We start from the raw sequence: 23,146 nt of genomic DNA on the forward strand, positions 1-23,146 counted from the left end.
TGAAATTCAAATTTCAGTGTCCATAAATAAAATTTCATTGGAATACAGTCATATTTATTTACCTATTGTCTACAGCTGCTTTTACACTACAATAACGGAGTCCTCATGACTGAGACCATATGTAGCATTCTTAGCTCTTATTACTGCTGCTACACACTACAAATCACAGTAACACATTTTTACTTGACAGCATTTCATGTGTCATGTGTATCGCCATACTCTGACATTTTATTATTAATTTTATGACCAGCATATACCTATCATGTCAAAACAAAAAAAGAAAATGGTAAGCTTAAAATATTCCATCTTTAAGATACTGTGAACTGCAGATTATTTTGTTAACAAATTAGATGGCAAAGCATTATGTTTATTATGCAATGAACCTATATGCTAAAAGAATACATGTCAACATTACCAGACTAAGCAGTCATAACAATATTCAAATCACAGAAAACAGAAAAGTTAGAAAAATTAAATAGAATATCTCATCATAGTAAAATTTCTTCACCAAAAGAAAAAAAAAAAAAGAGAAAGAAAATTAGGCTGCAACCAGAGTAATTTCCAAGTGGCTCATTTGTTAGGCAAGCAAGGAAAGTCATTTACTTATGGTATGTTAATTAAATGATGTTTGACTACAGCAGCTGAAGAAATGTATCCAGAAAAAATAAACTTCTTTAAGATCATTAGCCTTTAGGTAAGAACAGCTGCTTAAAGTGTTGAGAACACTGGGAACAACATCAATAGTCAATTTAAATTATTTAGTGAAGGCTAATTATTTTGAATCATTTTCCTTGGCTCTTAATGAGTTGACAGGTGTTATTGAAACTGCTCCTGTGTTCTGTTTATTCAAGGAGTCAATTTTTCAAGTGACTGAAGAATTAGCCTTTATGAATAGGCTGCATTGAACAGGTGAGAATATTTTTAAAGAAGTTGAGAAAACACTAATTCAATACACCTAAGCTGGAATCTGTTTAAAAAAGTAGAAAAAGCCTTAGTTTGACAGATTTACAACACTTGTGAAAATGTAAGGTGTAAAGCCTATGGTTATAACATCATTGTATTATTAATTAGCAGATTCTTTGTGGAAAACATTTGAATCCACTATGTGTTGAGCCAGTGGTGTCAACAATAAACTTCATTTGTTCTTATGGGTTTACCATCATCAGCCCATGAATTTTTGTCAGAAATAACAGCTGAATATCCTGACTTGCCCTACCACACAGTGTTTGATGACTTACCAGTGGTATCGTTTTATTATTATTATTAATTTTTTTTAGCTCAGGGCCAATATTGAAATTTTTTCAAATGAAAAGAACCTCCCTTAACCACTATTATGGAACACTTACTGAATGGCTTTAGGATTCGTTTTTTGCTAATTTTGATCATGTGATGATGCTTCTTAACAAACTCAAGCTAAGGACAATGCAGCACTTACATGCAAAACTTATTCTGTGGTAAAGTCATTTCAATAATCACTAACATTATTTGATTCAGAAGTTAAAACAAAAAAGAAGCTGTCCATTCTCAAACAAATTTGCCATGGTTATATTTTTCGAGCTCAAATTACAGTTTTAGCAGTGTTGTTGAGACCTCAATGCAAATGCAAAGAAAATTTCTATGTTTCAAGACCCATTTAACTGTGCATTTTGGAGCTTTCACTTAACTTTCAATTGGAAATAATTAATCTGACATGCTAAAAGGAAAATATCAAGAGAATAGTCTAATTCTATAATTGCCTTCCAAGAGATTAATATGTTCCATTTAAATCGTATGTCCTTGGATTGATGGCAGTATCTGTCAGGGTGAAAAGACATTTTTCAAAGATAAAAGTTGTAAAATCTCATTATAGATCAGGATTAACAGATTAATATTTGCAATTGATTTTGATGATAGGGAAATGTTAAGAGAAATGTTATCCTCCCCCTCCCCAAAAAGAATTTCATTCTTTTCTTTAGTAGATCTGTTTTACAAAAATGTACTCAATGCGTGAGAACCAATAGAGTATGTGAACAGTACTAAGCAGTTATTGCATTCTGACTCTTATAAACACCATGCTTCGTTCCTCTTGCATTTTTGAGCCAATCGGTAATACCAGTTTCTTCCAGAAGATGGCTCCCTTCATTTAGCCAAAATTTTATTATGAAACATTTCCAACATACAGAAAATTTGAAAGAACTTTACAGGGAACACTCATAAACCCACCACTCTGATTCTCTTGTCAACATTTTATTATACTTATATATACTTATATATAACTTTATATACTTTATATACTTATTTTATCACATATATATCCCTCCCCTCCATCCATCTCGTTTTTTGATGTATCCCCCTACATACATCAACAAGTATTTCATTAATTAGTGTTCAATATTTATTTAGTTTCCTGTTTTTTAAAATAATATTTACGGTAATTCCCTGGCGGTCCAATGATTAGGATTCCGAGCTTCCACTTCAGGGGGCACAGGTTCAGTCCCTGGTCGGGAACTAAGATCATGCATGCCGCGTGGTACAGCCAAAAAAAAAAAAAAAAAGATATAAAGTAAACTTTACATGCAATTAAATACTCAAATCTTAAATGAACATTCACTGAGTTTTGACCAACTGTTTAATTAACCCAAAATCCATAAAGACATAGAACATTACCATTAAAACAGAAAGTTCTCTCATACCCTTTCCCATTCAATCCTTCCTCTCCCACCCAGAAGCAACCACTGTTCTGATTTTTTTTTTCCACCATAGGTTAGATTTGTATGGTGTAGAACTTGATACATACAGAATCATACAATATGTACTTTTTTTTTTTGGTAAGGCTTCTTTCACATAGCATAAGGTTTTGGGGACTCATGTTGATGTGTAAGTCAGTAGTTTATTCCATTTTATTTCTGAGTAGTAGTCCATTATATGAATATATATTATAGTTTGTCTATATATTCACATTTGATGGGGCACCGAGAGTGTTTCTTGTATGTATTATGAATAAAGATGATATAAACATTCTTGTATAAAGTGGGTTGTTTGTTTTAAAATTTTTTTTAATTACAAAATAATACAGGTGATACTTATTCTTCCTATTTTCAGGATTGAATTGCGGGACTTAAATCTTTAATCCCAAAACACTTTATAATTGTTTGAAACTTTTTATCATGGAAAAGTAATTAAAAGAGTACATAACAGGACTTCCCTGGTGGCACAGTGGTTAAGAATACACCTGGCAATGCAGGGAACACGGGTTCGATCCCTGATCTGGGAGGATCCCACATGCCACGGAGCAACTAAGCCCGTGCACCACAACTACTGAGCCTGCACTCTAGAGCCTGTGAGCCACAACAACTGAGCCCGCGTGCTGCAACTACCAAAGTCCACGCGCCTAGAGCCCGTGCTCCACAAAGAGAAGCCACCATGATGAGAAGCCCGCGCACCGCAATGAAGACCCAACGCAGCCAAAAATAAAGAATGATAATAATATATTTTTTTAATTAAAAAAAAAAAGTAGGTGACTATATAGAGACTATTGTGATGAACTCTCCTACACAACAGTCAGCTTCAACTATTTTCCACTTCTGGCCAATCATTTTTTTCATCCATGCCCTTACCCACTAGTCCCTCCCTCAGATTATTTTAAGGCAAATCCCAGCCATCCTGCTATTTCATCTGTAAATATTTAGTAAGTATCTCTAAATATCAATATAAGAACTCTTTTTTTATTAAACACAGACAGTACAATTACAATATCTAAAGAATCAACAGTACATCTTAATATCAAAAATCCAGTCAGTATTCAAATTACCCCTATGGTCTACCCAGCTTGGTTGTTCAAATCAGGCCTCAGTTAAAATTCATATGTTGCAATTAATTGAGGAGGCTCTGAAATTTTTTTTAATCTATAGGCAGAGCCAGCTTCAAGTTGTGCAACCTGTGCAGTCACACAGGGTCCCTTGCTCAGGGGTATCCCATGCTTGGAATTTAATGCTCTGCAGTCGCTGTCTTGAAAGTCTTAATAATCGTATCCTTGCATTTGTGTTTTTTAAGTGAAGTATAATGCGACAATAGAGCATGTGCCTGGGGCTTGGCACCTCAGCTCTCTTGTGGGCCCACTCCCTGCAGCCTCCTCTCTTTCTAGGGATGGGTTCCAGAGCGCCGCTGGTTCTACAGTCCCTTGACTCACTCCTTCCCCTCCCCCTCAGCTCTCTCCAAAGCAGGCAGCACCATCATGCATTATGCCAGTTTGATATCTACCCAGGAGGATGGTGGAAGGAGATGGCTGGCTGAACTTCCCAGCAGCACTGAGGTAGTTTGTTGGTCCGGTGCCTCTAAGGAGGGGGATCTGAGAGCAGGTGGGCCTGGAATGTTCAAGCACAATGTCAAGTCACAGGGCAGGACCCTGGGCACCTATGAGGGGCTGCACTGGCCAAGCGAATGTCCTTGCCTGAGAGAACATGAAGTTAAATAGCAATTGAAAAAATATCATGAAAGGTCAAGAGATAGATTGCAGAAGAAAGGAAATAGCTTATTTTAGTACTTTAAGGACATCTTTTTCCTGCTTTTTGACAAAGGGACCCCATACTTTCATTTTACACTGGACCCTGCCAATTATTTATATAGCTGGTTCTGTTCATTCGTTCTTCTCTCTCTCTCTCTCTCTTTTACATGATGTTGAAGAAATTAAGTCATCCTGTAGATGCCAATTGCAACCATGTGGAGTCATTTCACATGTTCCTCTGTCCCCTATAATTTATATAATTGGTAGTTAGATATGAAAACTTGAAGACATCATAGTTAGCAATGTCCTCCAGCTGTCAGCAGAGTCTGGCTCAGCTGCTGAGCACCACCTCATTTAGGTCATGAACTCTCTGGGTCAACCCACATCTGCTGACTAAGCAAGGTGGGGGTACAAAGAGAATTGATCATTTGACTCAAAAAGGGATACTGTGACAGGCAATAATTGTTCCAGAGCTCCTGGCAGGGTTGACTGAGGTTTAGTTGGGCCAGTAATGCATTTGCCTTCTTCTGCCTAACATTGCTTCCTCCTTCCTTTCATAGGACCTGGTCCCTAATAAATACCTTTTACTCTAAACATAGTCTCAGTAAGTGCTTCCAGAGAAGACAGCCTGTGACAGTAGGTGATACTATCGACATATTCTATTATCACCTATAGATCCATTACTCCTAAAATACATCCTATTCCAAACACTCCTCTAAACTTGTTTATCTTTCCACTACACAGCTCCACCTTAACATCCTGCGGGCATCTTGAACTTGGTCTTTCCCAAACTGACCCTTTCCTCACAAACACGCTCCTTCCTCTTATCTGTCTTCTTTTGACAAATGATACCGCTATTCACTAAGACTCAATCTTCAAATTTTCCTTACCTCCTGCATTACCTATTGCTATGTTAACAAATTATTCCTAAAACAAAGTAGTTTAAAACAACAAACATTTATGATCTCACCGTTTTTTTTTTTTCTAATCTTTTTTTTTTTTTTTAATAGCTACTTTATTTATTTATTTATTTATTTATTTTTGGCTGTGTTGGGTCTTCTGTTCGTGCGAGGGCTTTCTCTAGTTGCGGCAAGTGGGGGCCACTCTTCATCGCGGTGCGGGGACCGCTCTTCATCGCGGTGCGCGGGCCTTTCACTATCGCGGCCCCTCCCGTTGCGGGGCACAGGCTCCAGACGCGCAGGCTCAGTAGTTGTGGCTCACGGGCCCAGCTGCTCCGTGGCATGTGGGATCTTCCCAGACCAGGGCTCGAACCCGTGTCCCCTGCATTAGCAGGCAGATTCTCAACCACTGCGCCACCAGGGAAGCCCGATCTCACCGTTTTTATGGGTTAGGAATTCAAGAGGGTTTACCTGGGCGGAAACTGGAAGAGCAAGAAACATGTTCTACCCCAGAGCCTCCAGAAGGAGCACAGATGGCTTGACTTCAGCCTAGTGATACTGATTTCAGACTTCCAGCCTCCAGAACCATAAGAGAATACATTTGTCATGTTTTAAGCCATCAAGTTTGTGGTTATTTGTTACAGCAACCACAGGAAACTAATACAGCAGGAGACTATGTATAAAAGGTGAAGAAACAGTGAAGAGAATGCTCTGTTCTCAGGAAGTATATAGAGGCCCAGAAAAGCACCAGTTTTGGAGTGAAGCTGTGTCTTTTGCCTATGAAAGAGAAAGGATAAAGTCTGCAAAATTTTATGAATGGTGTTGGAAACTGTGCTTTATGACACTATATAAAATGCTTTTAGGGGTTTCTGTATAATTTCTTCTTATCATAAGAGTGTTTTAACACAATGTAAGGTGTGATACATACAGAGTGTTATAAAGAACCCTGAAATGCCAGCTCCAGGAAAGAGTAAAAGAGCTAAAATCCATAAGACCGAGTTTCCTACTTTTCCTCCACGGTCTAGTCAGACCAAAAATAATTTCGAGGACCGACAGAACCAAATCTTCCTAAAATGCTTGGGAAGGGACTATAAATTCTGGGGTTCTGTGAAGTAAACAGATCCAAATTCCTGCAGGTAGATCTTGGCTCCACCCTCTACTCACATCCAGCTGTGCCTTGTGGAGCTTGTAGAAGCCAGGACTATTCCAGAAAGATTTTTTTTTAAGTGATCAAACTATTTTATCACCAGTAATTTAAAACAAAGAAAGTTAGAAGGATGTCAGAGTCAAGTTCAAAAACCATGGAAGCTGAGGTATCCATCTGCCTGTAGTCTATTTAGACAAGGTCTTCTAAGTATACCAGACACTCTCAACAGCTGGTCAGAGTTGGTCAGGCTGTCAAATTCCTTCCCTTTGCTTCTCTGGCTTTTCAATTCCATTCAGATCTCTGTTCATTCGTTCTTGAGATTGTTTCCAACATATGTGCAGCTTTCTTAATATCAGTCAGCCACCTTGTTGGACTTTTCAAATCTCTTCAAGCACCTACCTGCAGAACTTTTTAGGGTGAGTTGCTTATTTAGAGAGTGTCCAGAAGAGGGAAATTTCCTACTCTACCCATTTTGAGTTCTTGTGGCTGGACTAATAATAAAATGAACACACAACAGATTAACAGGAGAAAAAGAAAATTAAACAAATTTAATTCATGTGCACAGAGGTCTCATAGAAATAAGTCCTAAGTAAGAAGTTGCAAAAGCAGGCAGCTTTTATATTTTTTAGACAAAGGAACAATAATTAGTAAGGAATTTAAGCAAAGTTTGGGCTTTGGGTAGTAAATTAGTGAAGAAGTATCAAAGTTTGTTTATACAAGCTTCTGTGCCCTGAATTCCCTATCTCTGGTAATAATGATGTCTTCCTATCTTCTGGTACAGTACAGCGAGAGAGTATGAGAGATTTATTTCCTCCTTTCAGGGGGACAGAGAGGAAGGTCAAAGTATCCCTCTTGCACCTACCGGTTCTTAAGTAACCTGAATGCAAAATATCCACTATGCCATTGAGGCATACTCTGGAGCAGCCTGACAGTGGGCTCCAACAACAGCATAAATCGATCATTAGATTTGTTTCCTAGTCAAGTACTCCAGCCTCCCACACAATTCAAGGATTGTCTTTTGCCACTCCCCATCATTTGCTGAAGTACCGAGCATTACAGAAGGGGTCAAGCGATCCAGGCATCGGCCTTCCCGGTGGGCCGGGCAGAGCTGCCTTCTCCAGAGAAGGGCTTTACCGTTTCCTGAGCAACCACCGGCCGCTACCCCCACACCCCCGCCACTAGGTAGCAGCCGGCAGCCTGGCAATCGATCTCCTCCGCCACCTGCAGTCGTCATTTGGCAATGCTTCGGCGCGTACTTAATAGAGATTTTGTAAACTGAATTAATGTATGCAAATGCTTTAGCACGAGTCCTGGCACACAGAAAGAGATCACTCAACAAACGTTGATTATAATTAATGCAAAACGCCATGAAGCACAATTCCATTTGCACGGCCTCAGAGACAGTTCAGATGTCCTTATTTTTTTGCAAATGTGGAAACTATTACAATTTAATTTTGTTAGTTAAGGAAATGGGCCAGCACAGAAGGCAAAATATGATTTTAGGTTTTACCTAAGGGGTATTCATCTATGCATCACTAAACTATAAGAGGGAGGGGAGAGAGGAGCCTCTTCTCTTTACCTCACGTTCCCTGCAGTAGGACGTGGCTCTAGGAGAGACGACAGAATGACTCAGAAAGCAACTGCCTGCCTGTCCCTCCCTCCCCGCCTGCAGAGCCTTAACGGCCTCCAGCGCAGAGGGAGCCGGCAGCCGGGGAACTCTAGACTTTTCGCCCCGGCGAGGTGACGTCATCACCGAACGCCGGGGTTAGGGAAGAGAATTGTGGGAGGAGATTGCTTTCCCACGACCTTATAAGGGCTCTTCCCATGATCCTTTTCCCTTTTTTCGCCATCTTTTCTTCTCGCCGGCACTAGCAGCAATGAAGTAAGCAGGAACCCTACATCCCAATCCGCTTGCATCTTCGGGCAAAGGGCTTCTCCGGCATCCCAGGCGTGGCTTCTCCTTTCCTAAGATATCCCCCACCCCACCTGATGGGCTTTCGCTTTTCGTTACAGGGTCGAGCTATGCAGTTTCAGCGGGTACAAGATCTACCCAGGACACGGGAGGCGCTACGCCAGGACCGACGGGAAGGTGAAAGGCCGCGTGGGCTAAACGCACCTTGTGCTTCTAAGGAAAGACCGGTCTCATTCAGTCTAGGCGGGTCCTTCACCACATCACTCTTGGTCCCTGAAAAGCTTGTTCCGGGGACCCTGTGTGCAATGAGTGTTAGGATCAGAAGCCTCTAAGGAAATCAGTCTTGAGCTTTGATCGAATGTAAATCAGGTCGGAAGTTAGGAGCTTGTGTAACCTTAATGATCCAGTGTAAAGGCAGTGGGCCACGGGGGTATTTGGCTATTTTATGGGCACCAGGTCCTCTTGGAATCTCGGGAGGGACAGGAGTTAGATGCCTTCCAGAATTTGACACTCAACTCTCTGCGTTATGAACTTAGGTTTGTCTGCTCGAGAAAAGACAGGGCGAAACGCAGAGACAGTTTCCTGCCAGTTCTGTGATACAAGCCTTTTGGTCTGTATGGGCCTCAATTTTGTAAAATGAGAGGATAGAATTAGAATGTTAATTTACTAATAATTTCAAGCTCAAGACTCCTACTTTGAACTTGTCACGACAGGTTTTCCAATTTCTTAATGCAAAATGTGAGTCGGCATTCCTTTCCAAGAGGAATCCTCGTCAGATCAACTGGACTGTCCTCTACAGAAGAAAGCACAAAAAAGGACAGTCGGTAAGTGAAATGCACTTTCATGTTGTTGAAACTCTGAGCATCATTTACTGCTTTTTAAAATTGAAATTAAATGAGACAGTATGTGAAAGTATTCCTAACTGTAAAGCATCAAACAGTGAAGTGAAAATGATTGATATAAAGAGTGCCTCCTTATACATCTTAGGCTCACAGTAAAAATATCGAGTTGAAATTTGAAAGCATCCCCCTTCCAGAGTTAGGTAAATTACATTAAGCTCACTTGGGTTATAGCTCACCGTGGAAGTGTTTAAGATGTTCAAGTGGGTGGCAACTAAATAGTTATATGGAAATTTGGTATTGGTTATAATGCTTACAGAATTATTCCCAATGTAGGTATCATATTGTGGAGTCTTCCAGCATGTTAGTTCTTAAAACTGGTTGTGTTTTTTGAAGTGGTCTTTTAGGCTGTTGAAAGAGATTTTTGAGAAAAGGTTTGAGTGCCATGGCAAGAGAATTAGTATTCAGGAGGCTTGTGAATATTTAGTGATATTTTCACCTCCTGGGTGAAAGACATGGCTAGGTATTATGGGAGTTAAGAGGAAGGAAAAATTCTAAATAGGGGGATGTGACATACCCAGTAGGATGGCCATTATCCAAACGGGGGTGGGGGTGGGAGGAATTACAGATGTTGGTGGGGATGTGGAGAAATTGGAACCCTGTGCATTGCTGAATGAAGATGGTGCAGGCACTGTGGAAAGTGGTTTGGCAGTTTCTCAAAAAGTTAAAGAGAATTACCGTCATATGATCCAGCAATTCCATTTCTAAATCTGTATATACGCAAAAGAATTGTAAGCAGGGACTTAAACAGATTACTTGTACACTGATGTTCATAGTGCTGTTATTCACAATAGCCAAAAGGTGGAAACAACCAAATGTCCCATCAGTGGATGAATGGATAACAAAATGTGTTAAATACATACAGTGAGATATTATTCAGCCTTAAAAAGCTGACAAGCCTGACATTATGCTAAGTGAAGTAAGCCAGACACAAGAAGACAAATATTGTATGATTCCACTTTTATGAGGTACCTAGTTGTGGACAAATTCATAAAGACAAAGTAGAGGTTACCAGGCAGGACTGGGGGGAAGGTGGAATAGGAAGCTATTATTTAATGGGTGCAGAGTTCATTTTGAGTTATGAAAAAAGTTCTGGAGATGGAAATTGGTGTTTGCACAATATTGCAAACATGCTTAATGCCACTGAATTATACACTTAAAAATGCTTTAAAATGGTCAACTTAATGTTATATATATTTTACCACAATAAGAAAAATATTTTTTAAATGGATTTGAGGTAAGAAAAATATAAACAGGTAAATACTGGCATTTTCTACAATAAAATATCACCTCTGTAAAAAGTTTAAAGTATTGGTAAAACAAGCATTTTGATTAACCACAAATGTGCCCTCTTTCCTCCATATGTCCTGTTTACAATTTTTAAGATATTTTGCATATCCCTGCTTTAATAAATAGTTTTTCTTGGACTTAGAGATGCACGCAAGATCTTTTTCCTCATAAGCACTGTAGCATAGGTTCCAGTATAGAATCTGCAGCAGATGTTTGAATTGTACTGTCTTGATTCCCAGACATTCCCTAACATTTGGTGGCTTTTCCTGTCTTAAATCATCTTCTAACTTGACTATTTCTCCCAGTGTCAGTACTTGGAGTAAAAACAAAATAGAGTTGAAGTTTGATAATTTTTTTTCCAAAAGCACATTCTTAATCATCAACAGTCTTGTTAAGATCACTTTTAAAGTACTATTCAGTTAACTTCCTTAGAGTTTAACTTTCTGTCTTTCTAAATAAAGTAGTAAATAATGGCCAGGATTTGTAATAGATGGTTTAACCAATCCATAATTGGAAAACTTATCTGTGTATTGCAGTATTTTATATATCGATCCTTTAAAAATATATATTTGTATGTATATTTCATTTCAAATAATTGCATGGATTATTTTTGGTTGATTTTTTTTTTTTTTTTTTTTTTTTTTTTTCTGCGCTGTGCAGCATGTGGGATCTCAGTTCCCCAACCAGGGATTGAACCTGGCAGTGAAAGCCCAGAGTTATAACGACTAGGCCACCAGGGAACTCCCTGGTTGAATATTTCTGTGGTCTGAATTGTGTTCCCCCCCAAATTCATAGGTTGAAACTGAGCCTCCAAGGTTATGGTTAGGAGGTGGGACCTTTGAGAGGTGATACAGTCATGAGGGCAGAGCCCTCACGAATGGGATTAGTGCCCTTATAAAAAAGGCCCGAGAGAGCTCATTTGCCCCCTTATGACATGTGATATTTCATTTCTCCCTGACATTCATGAAGCAAGGTTGCTAAGTGTGGTCCCCATCTTTTTGTTCTATAGGAAGAAATTCAAAAGAAAAGAACCCGCCGTGCAGTCAAATTCCAGAGGGCCATAACTGGTGCATCTCTTGCTGATATAATGGCCAAGAGGAATCAGAAACCTGAAGTTAGGAAGGCTCAACGAGAACAAGCTATCAGGTGAGGAAGCTTTCATTATGAGCATTTCAGCTATTGGAATGGATTTTAGGTTATGTTTGGGTTTATAGGCACAGGAATCAATCTCACGTTATTTTGTGTTGTGTTACTTGCATCTGTGTAGGAATTGTCAAATTGTAAATAACTCATGTTTAATAATACAGAAGTTTATACTATAGTCTAAATGATTTGTTGAAATTCTATATGCAATTATAAAGATACTATACAATTTCTAACAAATGTTAAGCTGACTTGGTGGTTAATGACATTTGTTAATAAATCCTTGGGATTTATCATACAAATAATTGCAGGTGGGGAAGGAATATGTTAATTCTACTTTTCCCAAACACTAGCCTCCTGTTAATAAGCTATACCCTTAAGGAGTAAAGTGCTTTGCTTAAGTTATTTTTAACCCAACAGGGCTGCCAAGGAAGCAAAAAAGGCTAAGCAAGCATCTAAAAAGACAGCAATGGCTGCTGCAAAGGTAATTGTGGGATTGTCTTGGATTTCTCATTTAAAGCAACAGAAAGATTTATTTTTAATCCAAATTGTGGTAAATGAAAGTTTCAGTTTTTAAGGAATTCAGTGCAAGGCTCTAATGGTGTCCATAATTGATTTCTGAGTGAGTGATTCAGGTCTCCAGAGAGGTCCCTTTGCTAAAGCCAAATGAGTATGTTAGTGCTATATAGAAATGGGAAAGGGGAAAATAAAGGTGTTTTAAAGTTTATTTTGAAATAATTCTAGATTTTCAGTAAAATTTTCTATAATTGTACAGAATTTACCCAGCTTTAACAGTGTTAATTTCAATAACCATAGTAAAAATTTAAAAACCAAAAAATTAGCATTGGTCCTTTTTCTGTTCTTAGGATACAATTCAGGATCCCACACTGCATCTAGTTGTGTCTCTTAACTCCTTCAATCTGATATCTTTGTCTTTCGTTTATATTTCATATAAAGGTGGACTTTATAATATTAGGAACACAGATAATTAGGAAAGCAATCTAGGATACAAACAGAATCTGGGCATAAGAGAGCAGTGATGGGGGAAAAAAACAAAACAAAACCCCACATGGAATAATGCCACATAACATGTTGTCTTTTTACAGGCTCCCACAAAGGCAGCACCTAAGCAAAAGATTGTGAAGCCTGTGAAGGTTTCTGCTCCCCGTGTTGGTGGAAAACGCTAAGTTGGCAGCTTGGATTTTTAAATAAAGATCTGACTATAACTAGATTGTGGTGGAATTTTTACTCCTAAATTAGGCATGTTCAGCCTACACAGTAATAGCTAAACTACACAGTTAGGAATTTAAGAGCTAGGTGGATTTTTTTGTTTTTTTATTTTAATAAATTATCTATTTATGGCTTCATTGGGTCTTCGTTGCTGTTCATTGCTGTGTGTGGGCTTTCTGTAGTTGCAGTGAGCAGGGGCTACTCTAAGTTGTGGAGCATGGGCTCTAGGCGTGTGGGCTTAAGCAGTTGTGGCGTATGGGCTTAGTAGTTGTGGCTCGCGGGCTCTAGAGCGCAGCCTCAGTAGTTGTGGCGCATGGGCTTAGTTGCTTCGCGGCACGTGGGATCTTCCCGGACCAGGGATCGAACCCGTGTCCCCTGCGGTTGGCAGGCGGATTCTTAACCACTGCACCACCAGGGAAGTCCAAGAGCTAGGTATTTTTTAAAGAGTTCATTTCTTGGGAATAGTGCCTCCTAATGTAAGCCTCTTGGAGAGATGTTAAGCAAGATGATGTAAATAAAATAAGATCTATATGGTTAAATGCAAGCTTTGCCCAGCTGAGGCTATAAGGGCACGTTACAGACTGCATTGTCTAAACTTTTTTGTTACATAGCTACAAGTACTAGGATGTCGCATAGATTTTATCCAGGTTGATTGCTAAAAGATGCATTTTTTTCTTCTGTCTGCAGAAAGTAAGCCTTCTTAATGAGTTATTTTCTTGTTAAATTACCCTTCTCCATAATAGACACATTTATTTCATATGGGGATGCCTTTTGGTTCACTAGTATCTCACCTTTTAACCATTAGCTTATAGCTGAGTTAAAACTACTTAGAACTATCACCTGTATTTTAAAAACATATATGAAAAAAAAGGTCATGCAGCTGTGAACAGAGAAAGCTTAAAAGCCAGTCAAAATACCTAACATGAATGCAGAGCTACATGTTCTTACTTTTGAACAGAATAAAATGTCCCCTTAAAAGCACTGCTTTTTTGGTCTAAATGCCTTAAAATGGAACTACCCATTCTGATTACCTTTGAGTCCTGAACAGCTTGCAGCTCAGGACAATATAAACACTAAATACTTGTTCTCACAGGACAGCAAGTTTAGCTTTTCTCAGGAAGACCACTGGACCACGTGTAAAACATTTCACTGAAACATTTCTCTGTATTGGCCCAAAGGCACAGAAGAGAATCCCAGGTATTAATGGGCTTCTCAGGGCTTTCACGGGGTGTGTTTTGATAGAAACTGATCTGGGTGTGGAGGGATTTCAATTAACTGAGTTTCTCTTAGCCATGTCCACAACTTGTTTACTTAAAATTTTAATCTACTTACATTTAGTTTTTTTTTTTAAGTGTTAGTTTTCTCTAAAGGTTTATTTTTAATTTTTATTATTTTTTTGGCTGCATCGGGTCTTAGTTGCGGCATGCGGGGATCTTTTGTTGCAGCACGGGGGCTCTTAGTTGTGGTGGTGGGTTTTCTCTAACGTAGTTGTGGTGCGCAGGCTCCAGAGTGCATGGACTCTAGTTTGGGCAGGCAGGCTCTAGTTGAGGTGGGCGAGCTCAGTAGTTGTGGCACGCAGGCTTAGTTGCCTCGCGGCATGTGGGATCTTAGTTCCCTGACCAGGGATCGAATCTGCATCCCCTGCATTGCAAAACGGATTCTTACCACTGGACCCCCAGGAAAGTCCCACATTAAATTTAGTTTTAAAGGAAGTCTATTTCACAGCAAAACTGGTGGTGCTGGCCCAGCACATACACATCCCTTGGAGGGTGGATTTGGAAATCCATTATGGGTGCCCCACCCCTTGGGAGCAGGGGTGTGTCTATCTTCTAATTCCTCCCTCACCCAGCTGTAGTCTGTGGAATGAGTGGCCCTAAGGCCTGGTAGTTCTATCTTTCCTCAGGGCCTGGGAGCTCATGTACCTACAGCTAGAATATTCAACTGCCTCAAACAACCAGGCCGTTTGGAAATTCCTGCAATCCCCACCCCCCAAGTGCGGGGGTACTGAACGCATCCCGCTTTTTTGTATGTTTTAATTATTTCATTTATTTAGGCTGCGCTGGGTCTTAGTTGTGGTTCGTGGGCTCCTCTGTTATGGCATGCAAACTCTTAGTTGCAGCATGCATGTGGGATCTAGTTCCCTGGCCAGGGATAGAACCCATATCCCCTGCATTGGAAGTACGGATTCTTAACCACTGCACCACTAGGGAAGTCCCGCATCCTGCTTTTTGAGCCCACTGTTTTCACCATCTGTCCTCACCTATTTCCAAAGGGTCACTACCTCACTCAGTGACTGCAAGACTCTAGGCTGGGAGAGGAGAGGGTTGGCCCAGAGTTTTCAGGCTACAATAAAGCACCGCGCAGTCTGAGCCGCCTCGGCCTTCTGTGCGTTCACTATATGTTGGGTGCAAAATAGAGAATTTTTTCCTCTAAGTTTATGTAAAAATATATGCAAATAAAGCTGTAAGAAAACACTGCTAGCTGCTCTTCCTCACTCCTTGCCAACATGACTACCTTCATAGGTAAAAAATCGTCAATACATAAATTGATCATTCCAGAAAAATGACTATTCCATGGGTAGTTAGGAACAAGCAGTTGCTTAGAAATTACATTAACTCCTATCACGGAGGGATTTAGATTTTATAACACTCAACTGGAAGCTACATTTCCACGTGAAAGGGCTTTCTTTGGTCTTACATCCAGTGGCTAATATTATACTAGGGGCCTCAAAATCTGGCGCTTTTATGTTGTCGGGTGTCTCAAAACGTAGGCGGGGTCAAAAAGACTCCTTTACACCTTGGGGTATCTCCGACGGGATTAACAACTTCCCACCACCGCCTCCTACACGTGCTCAGATCATGGGAAAGAAGGGAAAAACAAAAAGGGAAACTGCCAGGACTTAAGATGTCTGCTCAAAACCACTTCGATTTCCCAGGAAGGGCCTACCCGCTTCCAAAATGTCCGTCCGCAGTCCTAACGTCACTTGGTCGGCTAGATCAAGCCAGAAAGCCATTGCGCTCCAATCAGGGCTTAGCCCCCTCACCCACTGCCCTTGATTTGCGTCACTTCCGGTGGTGCAGCAGCCATTTTGTCAGTCGCCAGCGGATCCCGCGCGCTGGAGAAGTGCAGTTCCTCTTGGTTACCAACTCGTCCGTTCTCCCTTCGTGGTGCGGGCGCCCTCGAAGAGCACTCACCACAGACACAGCCAGTCCTCCCTACAGTGCCGCCACTGCTGTTGCATCCGCCCGGAACTAGTGCGCTGTCTTCCTCCCTTGCCACTGACAGGCGCCCTCGGGGAGCCGCCGTCAGCGATGTCAAGCGAGGAAAGCTACCAGGCCATCCTGCGCTACCTGACGAACGAGTGCGAGCCGTACGCGCCGGGCACCGAGGGTAATGTCAAGCGTAAAATCCGCAAGGCGGCCGCCTGCTACGTGGTGCGCGACGGAACGTTGTATTACCAGCGGCGGCAGCGGCACCGCAAGACCTTCGCCGAGCTGGAGGTGGTGCTGCAGCCCGAGCGGCGCCGGGGGCTTATCGAGGCTGCGCACCTGGGCCCGGGCGGCACTCACCACACCCAGCATCAGACCTGGCACGACTTGTCCAAGACGTACTGGTGGCGAGGTAAGACCTCGCCCGCGGTAAGGGGGAGGGCGGGCGGCTTGCTCCCAGGAAAGGCCCGCAGCCGGAGGCGAGCCCGTCTGGGCACCCGCGAGTGTGAGGGTCCGGCACCCTCTTCCCGGACGCCGCTCGCGGGCTCAGCCTAGCCCGTGCCCGGCGGCGGAGCAGCTGCCAGGCGGCGCCGAGAGGGTGGGGGACGCGAAAGGAGCCGCACTTCCCACAGGAAGGAGGCCGGGGAAGCTGGGGGCGGGCCCTGGCCCGGGGTGGGGCGAAGGGGGCTTCCCCGGGGGCCGGCCCAGCCGCGGGGAGGGGCCGGGACGCGCGGGGTGCGCTGGGCCCGCCTCCTTCGGCGGCGCGGGAGGCGGTGGCTTCTTCCCTTCGCTGACGCTTTCGGGCGGCCGTTGCAGGTGCTGTGTGTGGTGCGTTTTAAAATCCTGTTTGTGCGGATGGTTTGGGAGCGGCACGGTCCGCCCAGAGCCCGGCCGCTTTCTGCCGTGCGTTCCGCTAGGGTGTTGGCCAGCGGGTTTGAGCTTCTGCTGATCCGCTTGCCGGGGTTCGTCTTTGTGCTACTGCGGCGTGAATAAGGAATCATGCAGTTGTGTGCAGAAGTGATTTCGAGTGACTGTGTGGAAACAGTCATTTGAGCCTAGTTTTTAGGGCAAGAATTTTAATAGCAGGTAGTCTCAATTCTGGGTATTTTAATATTCTTCCCTTCGCTGTAGTGAAGAGCGATTTGGAAACTGTGAGGCACTATGTATACCCAGAAAAGATGCGGTTTCTGGGATTGTTATGGTCCCGGAGTGTGGCTGTAAAGTTTGACTCCTTGGGAAACCAGGTTAGGGGAGGAGAGAAAGGGTCCTTCGGGGTTTTTGTTTTTGTTTTTGTTTTTACCTCCCTCACGGTCCAAAAAGTTGATGAATATTCAAATCGTTCGGTTATAATTAGTAAAAGTTTGCAGGCCTATAGAAGAGGTTTCGTCAGGAAAGATTCCGTATGGTTTTGCAGAAATTAACTTATGGAACTTAATCGGTGAGTAAGGAAGTTAGACTACTGAATATGAACTTTGCTGGATAGGTCTTTTTGCTTCTTAAATAATTCTTTCGTGTTTTCAAAAACAGTCCAGCTCTCTATGTTCTTCTTAAAAGCTTTTCCTTATTTTATATTTTAAACCAATATCTGAATTAAATTCCTATAAAGAGACATGACTGAAGGGTAAATATGGAGTAATTGCTGCATTTTGTTAGGATTGATTTGGTCAGACATAGTTTTGTTGAACAAATGTCTCAGGTTTAATATTTTATGACATGTTAAAACGATAATTACAGCTAAAGATAACAGGGATCAAGCTTTTACATGCAGGCATAGTGCTGAGCACTTAATTTATTTTTACATAGTATTTAATCCTCATCAAAGCTTGTAAGATGGAAACATTTATGTCTCTGTTTTACAGATGGGAAAACTAAGCACCAGGAGCTGACCTTTGGGATTTCAAACTTTTCTTAACCACTATTATATGGTGCTAAATGGGCTTAGTGTTCAGAATTTTCCTTCCCTAAATTGATTATCTGTGAGTGATATCTAATCCAGTATTTTGTTTGTTTGATTTTTGTTTTAGTGGGCAGTGTCTTAAAAGACAAAAAAAACCCTGAGACTGTGTTGATGTTTATTTTTTTTAATGAGAGATACATTTGTGGATAAGTAGACTTTTGAAGTCCTTAATTGTCCAGAACAGCTGTTCTCTAAGTTTGGTACTAAACCCCTGAACAGGGAGGCCCTGAGATCCTTTCAGAGAATCCCCAAAGTCAAAATTATATTCATAATAATACTAAGGCATTATTTGCCTTTTCACTTATTGTATCACAAGTACACAGTGGCGTTTTCCAGAGGCTACATGACATGTGATAATATGGCAATAGATTGAATGCATATATGATAATCTGTCTTCTGTTAAACCACACATTAAAAAGACTTGCAAAAATGTAAAGTAGTGCACTTTTCTCACTAATTTTATGTTTTGGTAAATAGTATTTTTCATATAAATGCTATTTTTGTTAATGTGTAATGGGTTTATGATACTATTTTATATCATTTTTATTATTTTAATATTTCTTCATTTAAAATGAGAATTCATAGTCAGTAAGCATCAGAGGAGTTTGCCCTCGATAATTAGCTATTCATTTTGATGTTTATTATATTAACACTTCACTCGTTTTACTTGTTTGTTATAGGCCTATTAAAATTAACAACATTGGGGACTTCCCTGGCGGTTCAGTGGTTAAGACTCCACGCTTCCACAGCAAGGGGCGTGGGTTCAATCCCTGGTTGGGGAACCAAGATCCCGCATGCTGCTCGGGACTGCCAAAAGGAAGAGAAAAAAAATGAACAATGCTGCATAGACAGAAAAATAAACATTCTTGGACCTGGAACTGATAACTGATAAAACATTTTTAACTATCAGTTTTTAATGTGTCATACACCACAAATGGACCCTTTTTATAATAAACATACTCCAAAGCCCTGTAGATGTTTATCTGGGAACTAATAAGATCTAATCAGTGTAGATACCAAGAAAAAAAATGATTCCAAAGTCAGGGATAGTTTACTGGGATTTATTATTTACGCTGCTTTTTCTAGAATGTTGCCATCATAAGCATTGCCATTATATCCTGGTAATCAGGCAAGTTTGTAGCAACTTCACTTGTTTGAGCACAGTGAAAAACTGGCTCAGTGCCTAAAGTTGACATATAGCAAATTTATTTCAGAATGTAAAATGTTAATAGTCTCACCCTCTCAACCCCTTATTTTATCCTGTATTGTAGTTATATGCTGGAGTTTCCAAATAAATGACTCTCTCCCCTGCCTCAGTCAAATGCGGACTCATGGGGATCTACAATTAATGCAAAATGTGAAGAGAAAATTAAATTAGTAGGAAAAAAGATTAAACTAGGAAAATTATGTAATAGGTTAAATTAGCTACCTGCAGAGATTCCTACCCTAAGAACTGATTTGTTTTATGGGGATAAATTGATGCTGCTGTTATCTAATCTAGAAGAGGAGGGTGTAATTTCTGAAAACCCAGCAAGAACTGGGTCTATGTTAATACAGCTGTAACTGACCACTTTGTAACCTCTTTGAAGAAAAAAAACAAAAAATCTGAATGACTAATATGCGTGGAGAAATAGAAATAGGAGCCACTATTCTCTGGGCCTCATCACTGATCGGGAGGGAGGGAGGTTCTTGAACAGCTAACAGGAGCAAATTGTTCAATTTGGCAGATCTCTAGAGTAGGGGTTCTCAACCCTGGACAGTTTTGCCTCCCAGGGAACATCTGACTATGTCTGGAGACAATATTGGTTGTCATAACTGGTGGTGGTGTTTGAGGGGCTGCTATTGACATCTGGTTAGGTAGAGGTCAGGAATGCTCCTAAACATGCCACACTGCACAGGACAGGACAGCTTACTCACCCCTCCCTGCCCCACAACAAGAATCATCTGGCCCAAAATGTCAACACTGCTGAGGTTGGGAAACCCTGCTCTAGAGTGAGAATCTGTTCCTCAAGTTGTTTTATCAGAGGTTGTTTACCCACTAAGTCTATGCTCAGTAAAGAACCTCTTAATGCTAATTTGGTATTTTATGTGGACTTTTTTTGGGGGGGGCTGCATTGGGTCTTCATTGCTGCGCGTGCTCTTTCTCTAGTGGCGGCGAGCAGGGGCTACTTTTGGTTGCAGTGCACAGGCTTCTCATTGCAGTGGCTTCTCGTTGCAGAGCACAGGCTCTAGGCGTGCAGGCTTCAGTAGTTGTGGCACGTGGGCTCAGTAGTTGTAGCACATGGGTTTAGTTGCTCTGCAGCATGTGGGATCTTCCTGGACCAGGGCTTGAACCTGTGTCCCCTGCATTGGCAGGTGGATTCTTAACCACTGCGCCACCAAGGAAGTCCCCTACGTGGACGTTTTTTATGGAGGTTGAGCATCATTTAACGCTTATGTAGTAGTTACCTTGTCTCAGACACTGTTCAAAGTGATTTATAAATATTAACATTTTATCGTTATAACACGCTGTGAAGGTAAGTGCTGTTATCCCCATTTTGGCACAGAGAGGTTAGGTGACTTGGACATACATGGTCACAAAGTTAGTCAGTGGATTCAAATTTTCCTACATAAAGTAATTGCTACTCCTTGTGGTAATTACCCACTCTTAAAATAGTAAGTTAACTATGTTTACGCCTTTATGTCTTTTCAGTGATTAATTTGAGTCAGATTCTTTCAGCTTAATCAGCTCTGGGCGAGCTAAAGAGGTCAGGTTCCTGAATCTGTAAAGCTAGATTTAAGATGGATCCCATCAAAACACTAACACTCGAATTTCGAATTAAAGGACTTCTAAAATACGATAGGATGATTTTTCATACAGTTGATCGACTGTCATACATTAATACCTTTTTTTTCTATGAATTTATTTATTTTATTTTTATTTTTGGCTGCGTTGGGTCTTCGTTGCTGTGCGCCGGCTTTCTCTAGTTGCAGCGAGCGGGGGCTACTTTTCGTTGCGGTGTGTGGGCTTCTCATTGCAGTGGCTTCTCTTGTTGTGGAGCAAGGGCTCTAGGTACGCAGGCTTCAGTAGTTGTGGCACGCGGGCTCAGTAGCTGTGGTACGCGGTCTCTAGAGTGCAGGCTCGGTAGTTGTGGCACACGGGCTTAGTTGCTCCGCGGCATGTGGGATCTTCCTGGACCAGGGCTTGAACCCGTGTCCGCTGAATTGGCAGGCGGATTCTTAACCACTGCACCACCAGGGAAGTCCCGAGAATATAGTTTTCCGAATTTATTAGTCCAGTGTGTACTTTTTTTTAGTAAGTATGGGATATAATACAATTTGAGAAATATTGCTTAAATACTATCTGAAGATTGAAGTGCAAGTAAGTTGGTATAATTTATCATCTTGAAACTCTTTTCAGAAATTTACTATATACCTCTGTATCATTTTAGCTAATTAATAGCCTTTTCATTTGCATTTTACTTGGGGGTTGTAGGGGAAGAAGTTTCTGTCACAGGGATGGATAAATGTATTCCTGGGTAAGTAGCATAATATCCTGAAAGTCACATGACTTCTGGAGGCCCACTTATGCAGTTTACTAGATGTGACTTTGGACAAGTTATCACTTAGGGCTTCATTCTCCTTGTCTGTAGGATGGGAATTAATTGTTCCTCCCTTACAAGTATGATGGAGAGGGGGGAGTGTGTGTAAAGTGTTCCTCCCTGCTTCCTACCCCATCCCAGCATGTTGAGTTGAAAGTTGAAATTCAAAATAGGGTTTTATGAGTGGCTCGTGTATAATCAACTTTTGATAGATTGTGTATACTGTTATTTAATAAAACTCTACAAGCTCATAGCTTTCAAAGACGAGATATATTTTACACTCATTACAAGTTTTGATGTGGTCCTTTTCAGGTTGCAGATTGGCTCCACCTGTTTTTTTCATCTGCATTTCAGGCTAAAGGACAGTATCCATCTGGTACATGCTGCTCTTTGACAGAGGGGACATAAGTCAGGGAACCAATGGGAAACATTGCTTCTTAAAGCTTCTAGTGACACATGGCATCCATCCTATTCATTCATATTCCATTGATCAAAGCTAATTGCATGGTGAAGCCTGATGTTAGTAAGGTGGAGAGTTATTAGCGTGAACCACATTATTATATTACTGTTTATGAAGGTCAAAAACAGTTGAATATTGGCAATTTCATATAGTTCCTATTGCACGAGTGAGTTGAAACTCACATGGAGATGGATGGTGCTACATAATCGTACAGTGAGTAAATGAGCAACTAAGAGTGAACAACAGAACAGTCTACCTCGGCATGGAGACAAATTGTCATTATAGCGTATCTATGAAAAAAAATGTATCTTAAATTCTAAATAATTCACTCTACATACTTTATGGGCATGTGTGTGTCTGTGTACATGCACTTGAATATACATTAGTATATACAGATTAAATAATGAACAGTATAATCTTCAGTTTTCACATGAGAGCAGTATTAAATTTAACTAGTTAATTTTTGTTTCATTGTAGGTATATTAAAGCAAGTCAAAGATTACATTAAACAGTGTAGCAAATGCCAGGAGAAACTAGATCGATCCCGTCCTATATCAGATACTTCAGAAATGTTGGAAGAATTGGGACTAGACCTTGAATCTGGAGAAGAAAGTAATGAATCAGAGGATGACCTGAGCAACTTTACTTCCCCTCCAACTACAGCTTCCAAGCCTGCAAAAAAGAAGCCAGTATCCAAACATGAACTTGTATTTGTAAGTGGAACTTTCCATTCAGCTTAACATTTGTAGCTAGTGTGTTAGTATTTATAGTCTTAACTGAATTTTTTCTGAAACCACTAAAACTGCTTTCTTTTTGGCACTGTCATTGTCATGTTGTTACATGCCCTAAAAGTTTGCTAATACTGCCTCTTCTTTAATCATAAATATTCCTGTTGTTTCTTCTCATCAGAATGTAACTTGTTGGTTTGTTGTTAAT

At 40.9% G+C, this 23,146-nt stretch overlaps 2 protein-coding genes across 4 annotated transcripts in view; both read left to right on the forward strand.

Moving 5' to 3' along the window:
• The first annotated feature begins 8,318 nt into the window (after positions 1 to 8,318).
• RPL24 (ribosomal protein L24) lies at positions 8,319 to 13,140 on the forward strand. Its single transcript, XM_007164006.2, has 6 exons — positions 8,319 to 8,411; positions 8,543 to 8,618; positions 9,155 to 9,265; positions 11,640 to 11,776; positions 12,194 to 12,257; positions 12,880 to 13,140. The coding sequence occupies exons 1-6, from the start codon at positions 8,407 to 8,409 to the stop codon at positions 12,958 to 12,960; spliced, it is 474 nt and encodes a 157-aa protein (XP_007164068.1). The 5' UTR covers positions 8,319 to 8,406; the 3' UTR covers positions 12,961 to 13,140.
• A 2,887-nt stretch (positions 13,141 to 16,027) lies between these two features.
• The window catches only part of ZBTB11 (zinc finger and BTB domain containing 11), a 29,227-nt gene continuing 22,108 nt past the window's right edge, over positions 16,028 to 23,146 (forward strand). Inside the window, exons 1-2 of one of the 3 annotated variants that reach the window (XM_007164001.2) lie at positions 16,028 to 16,624; positions 22,688 to 22,923. In XM_007164001.2, coding sequence (XP_007164063.2) covers positions 16,315 to 16,624; positions 22,688 to 22,923 — 546 coding nt within the window. In that variant the 5' untranslated portion in view covers positions 16,028 to 16,314. Of the gene's footprint in view, positions 16,625 to 16,921; positions 17,029 to 17,482; positions 17,651 to 22,687; positions 22,924 to 23,146 lie in introns of those variants that run through there. The other 2 variants (XM_057545211.1, XM_007164002.2) reach the window with 2 other exon arrangements.

The sequence above is a fragment of the Balaenoptera acutorostrata genome, chromosome 4, assembly GCF_949987535.1.
Source record: "Balaenoptera acutorostrata chromosome 4, mBalAcu1.1, whole genome shotgun sequence".
NCBI lineage: Eukaryota > Metazoa > Chordata > Mammalia > Artiodactyla > Balaenopteridae > Balaenoptera > Balaenoptera acutorostrata.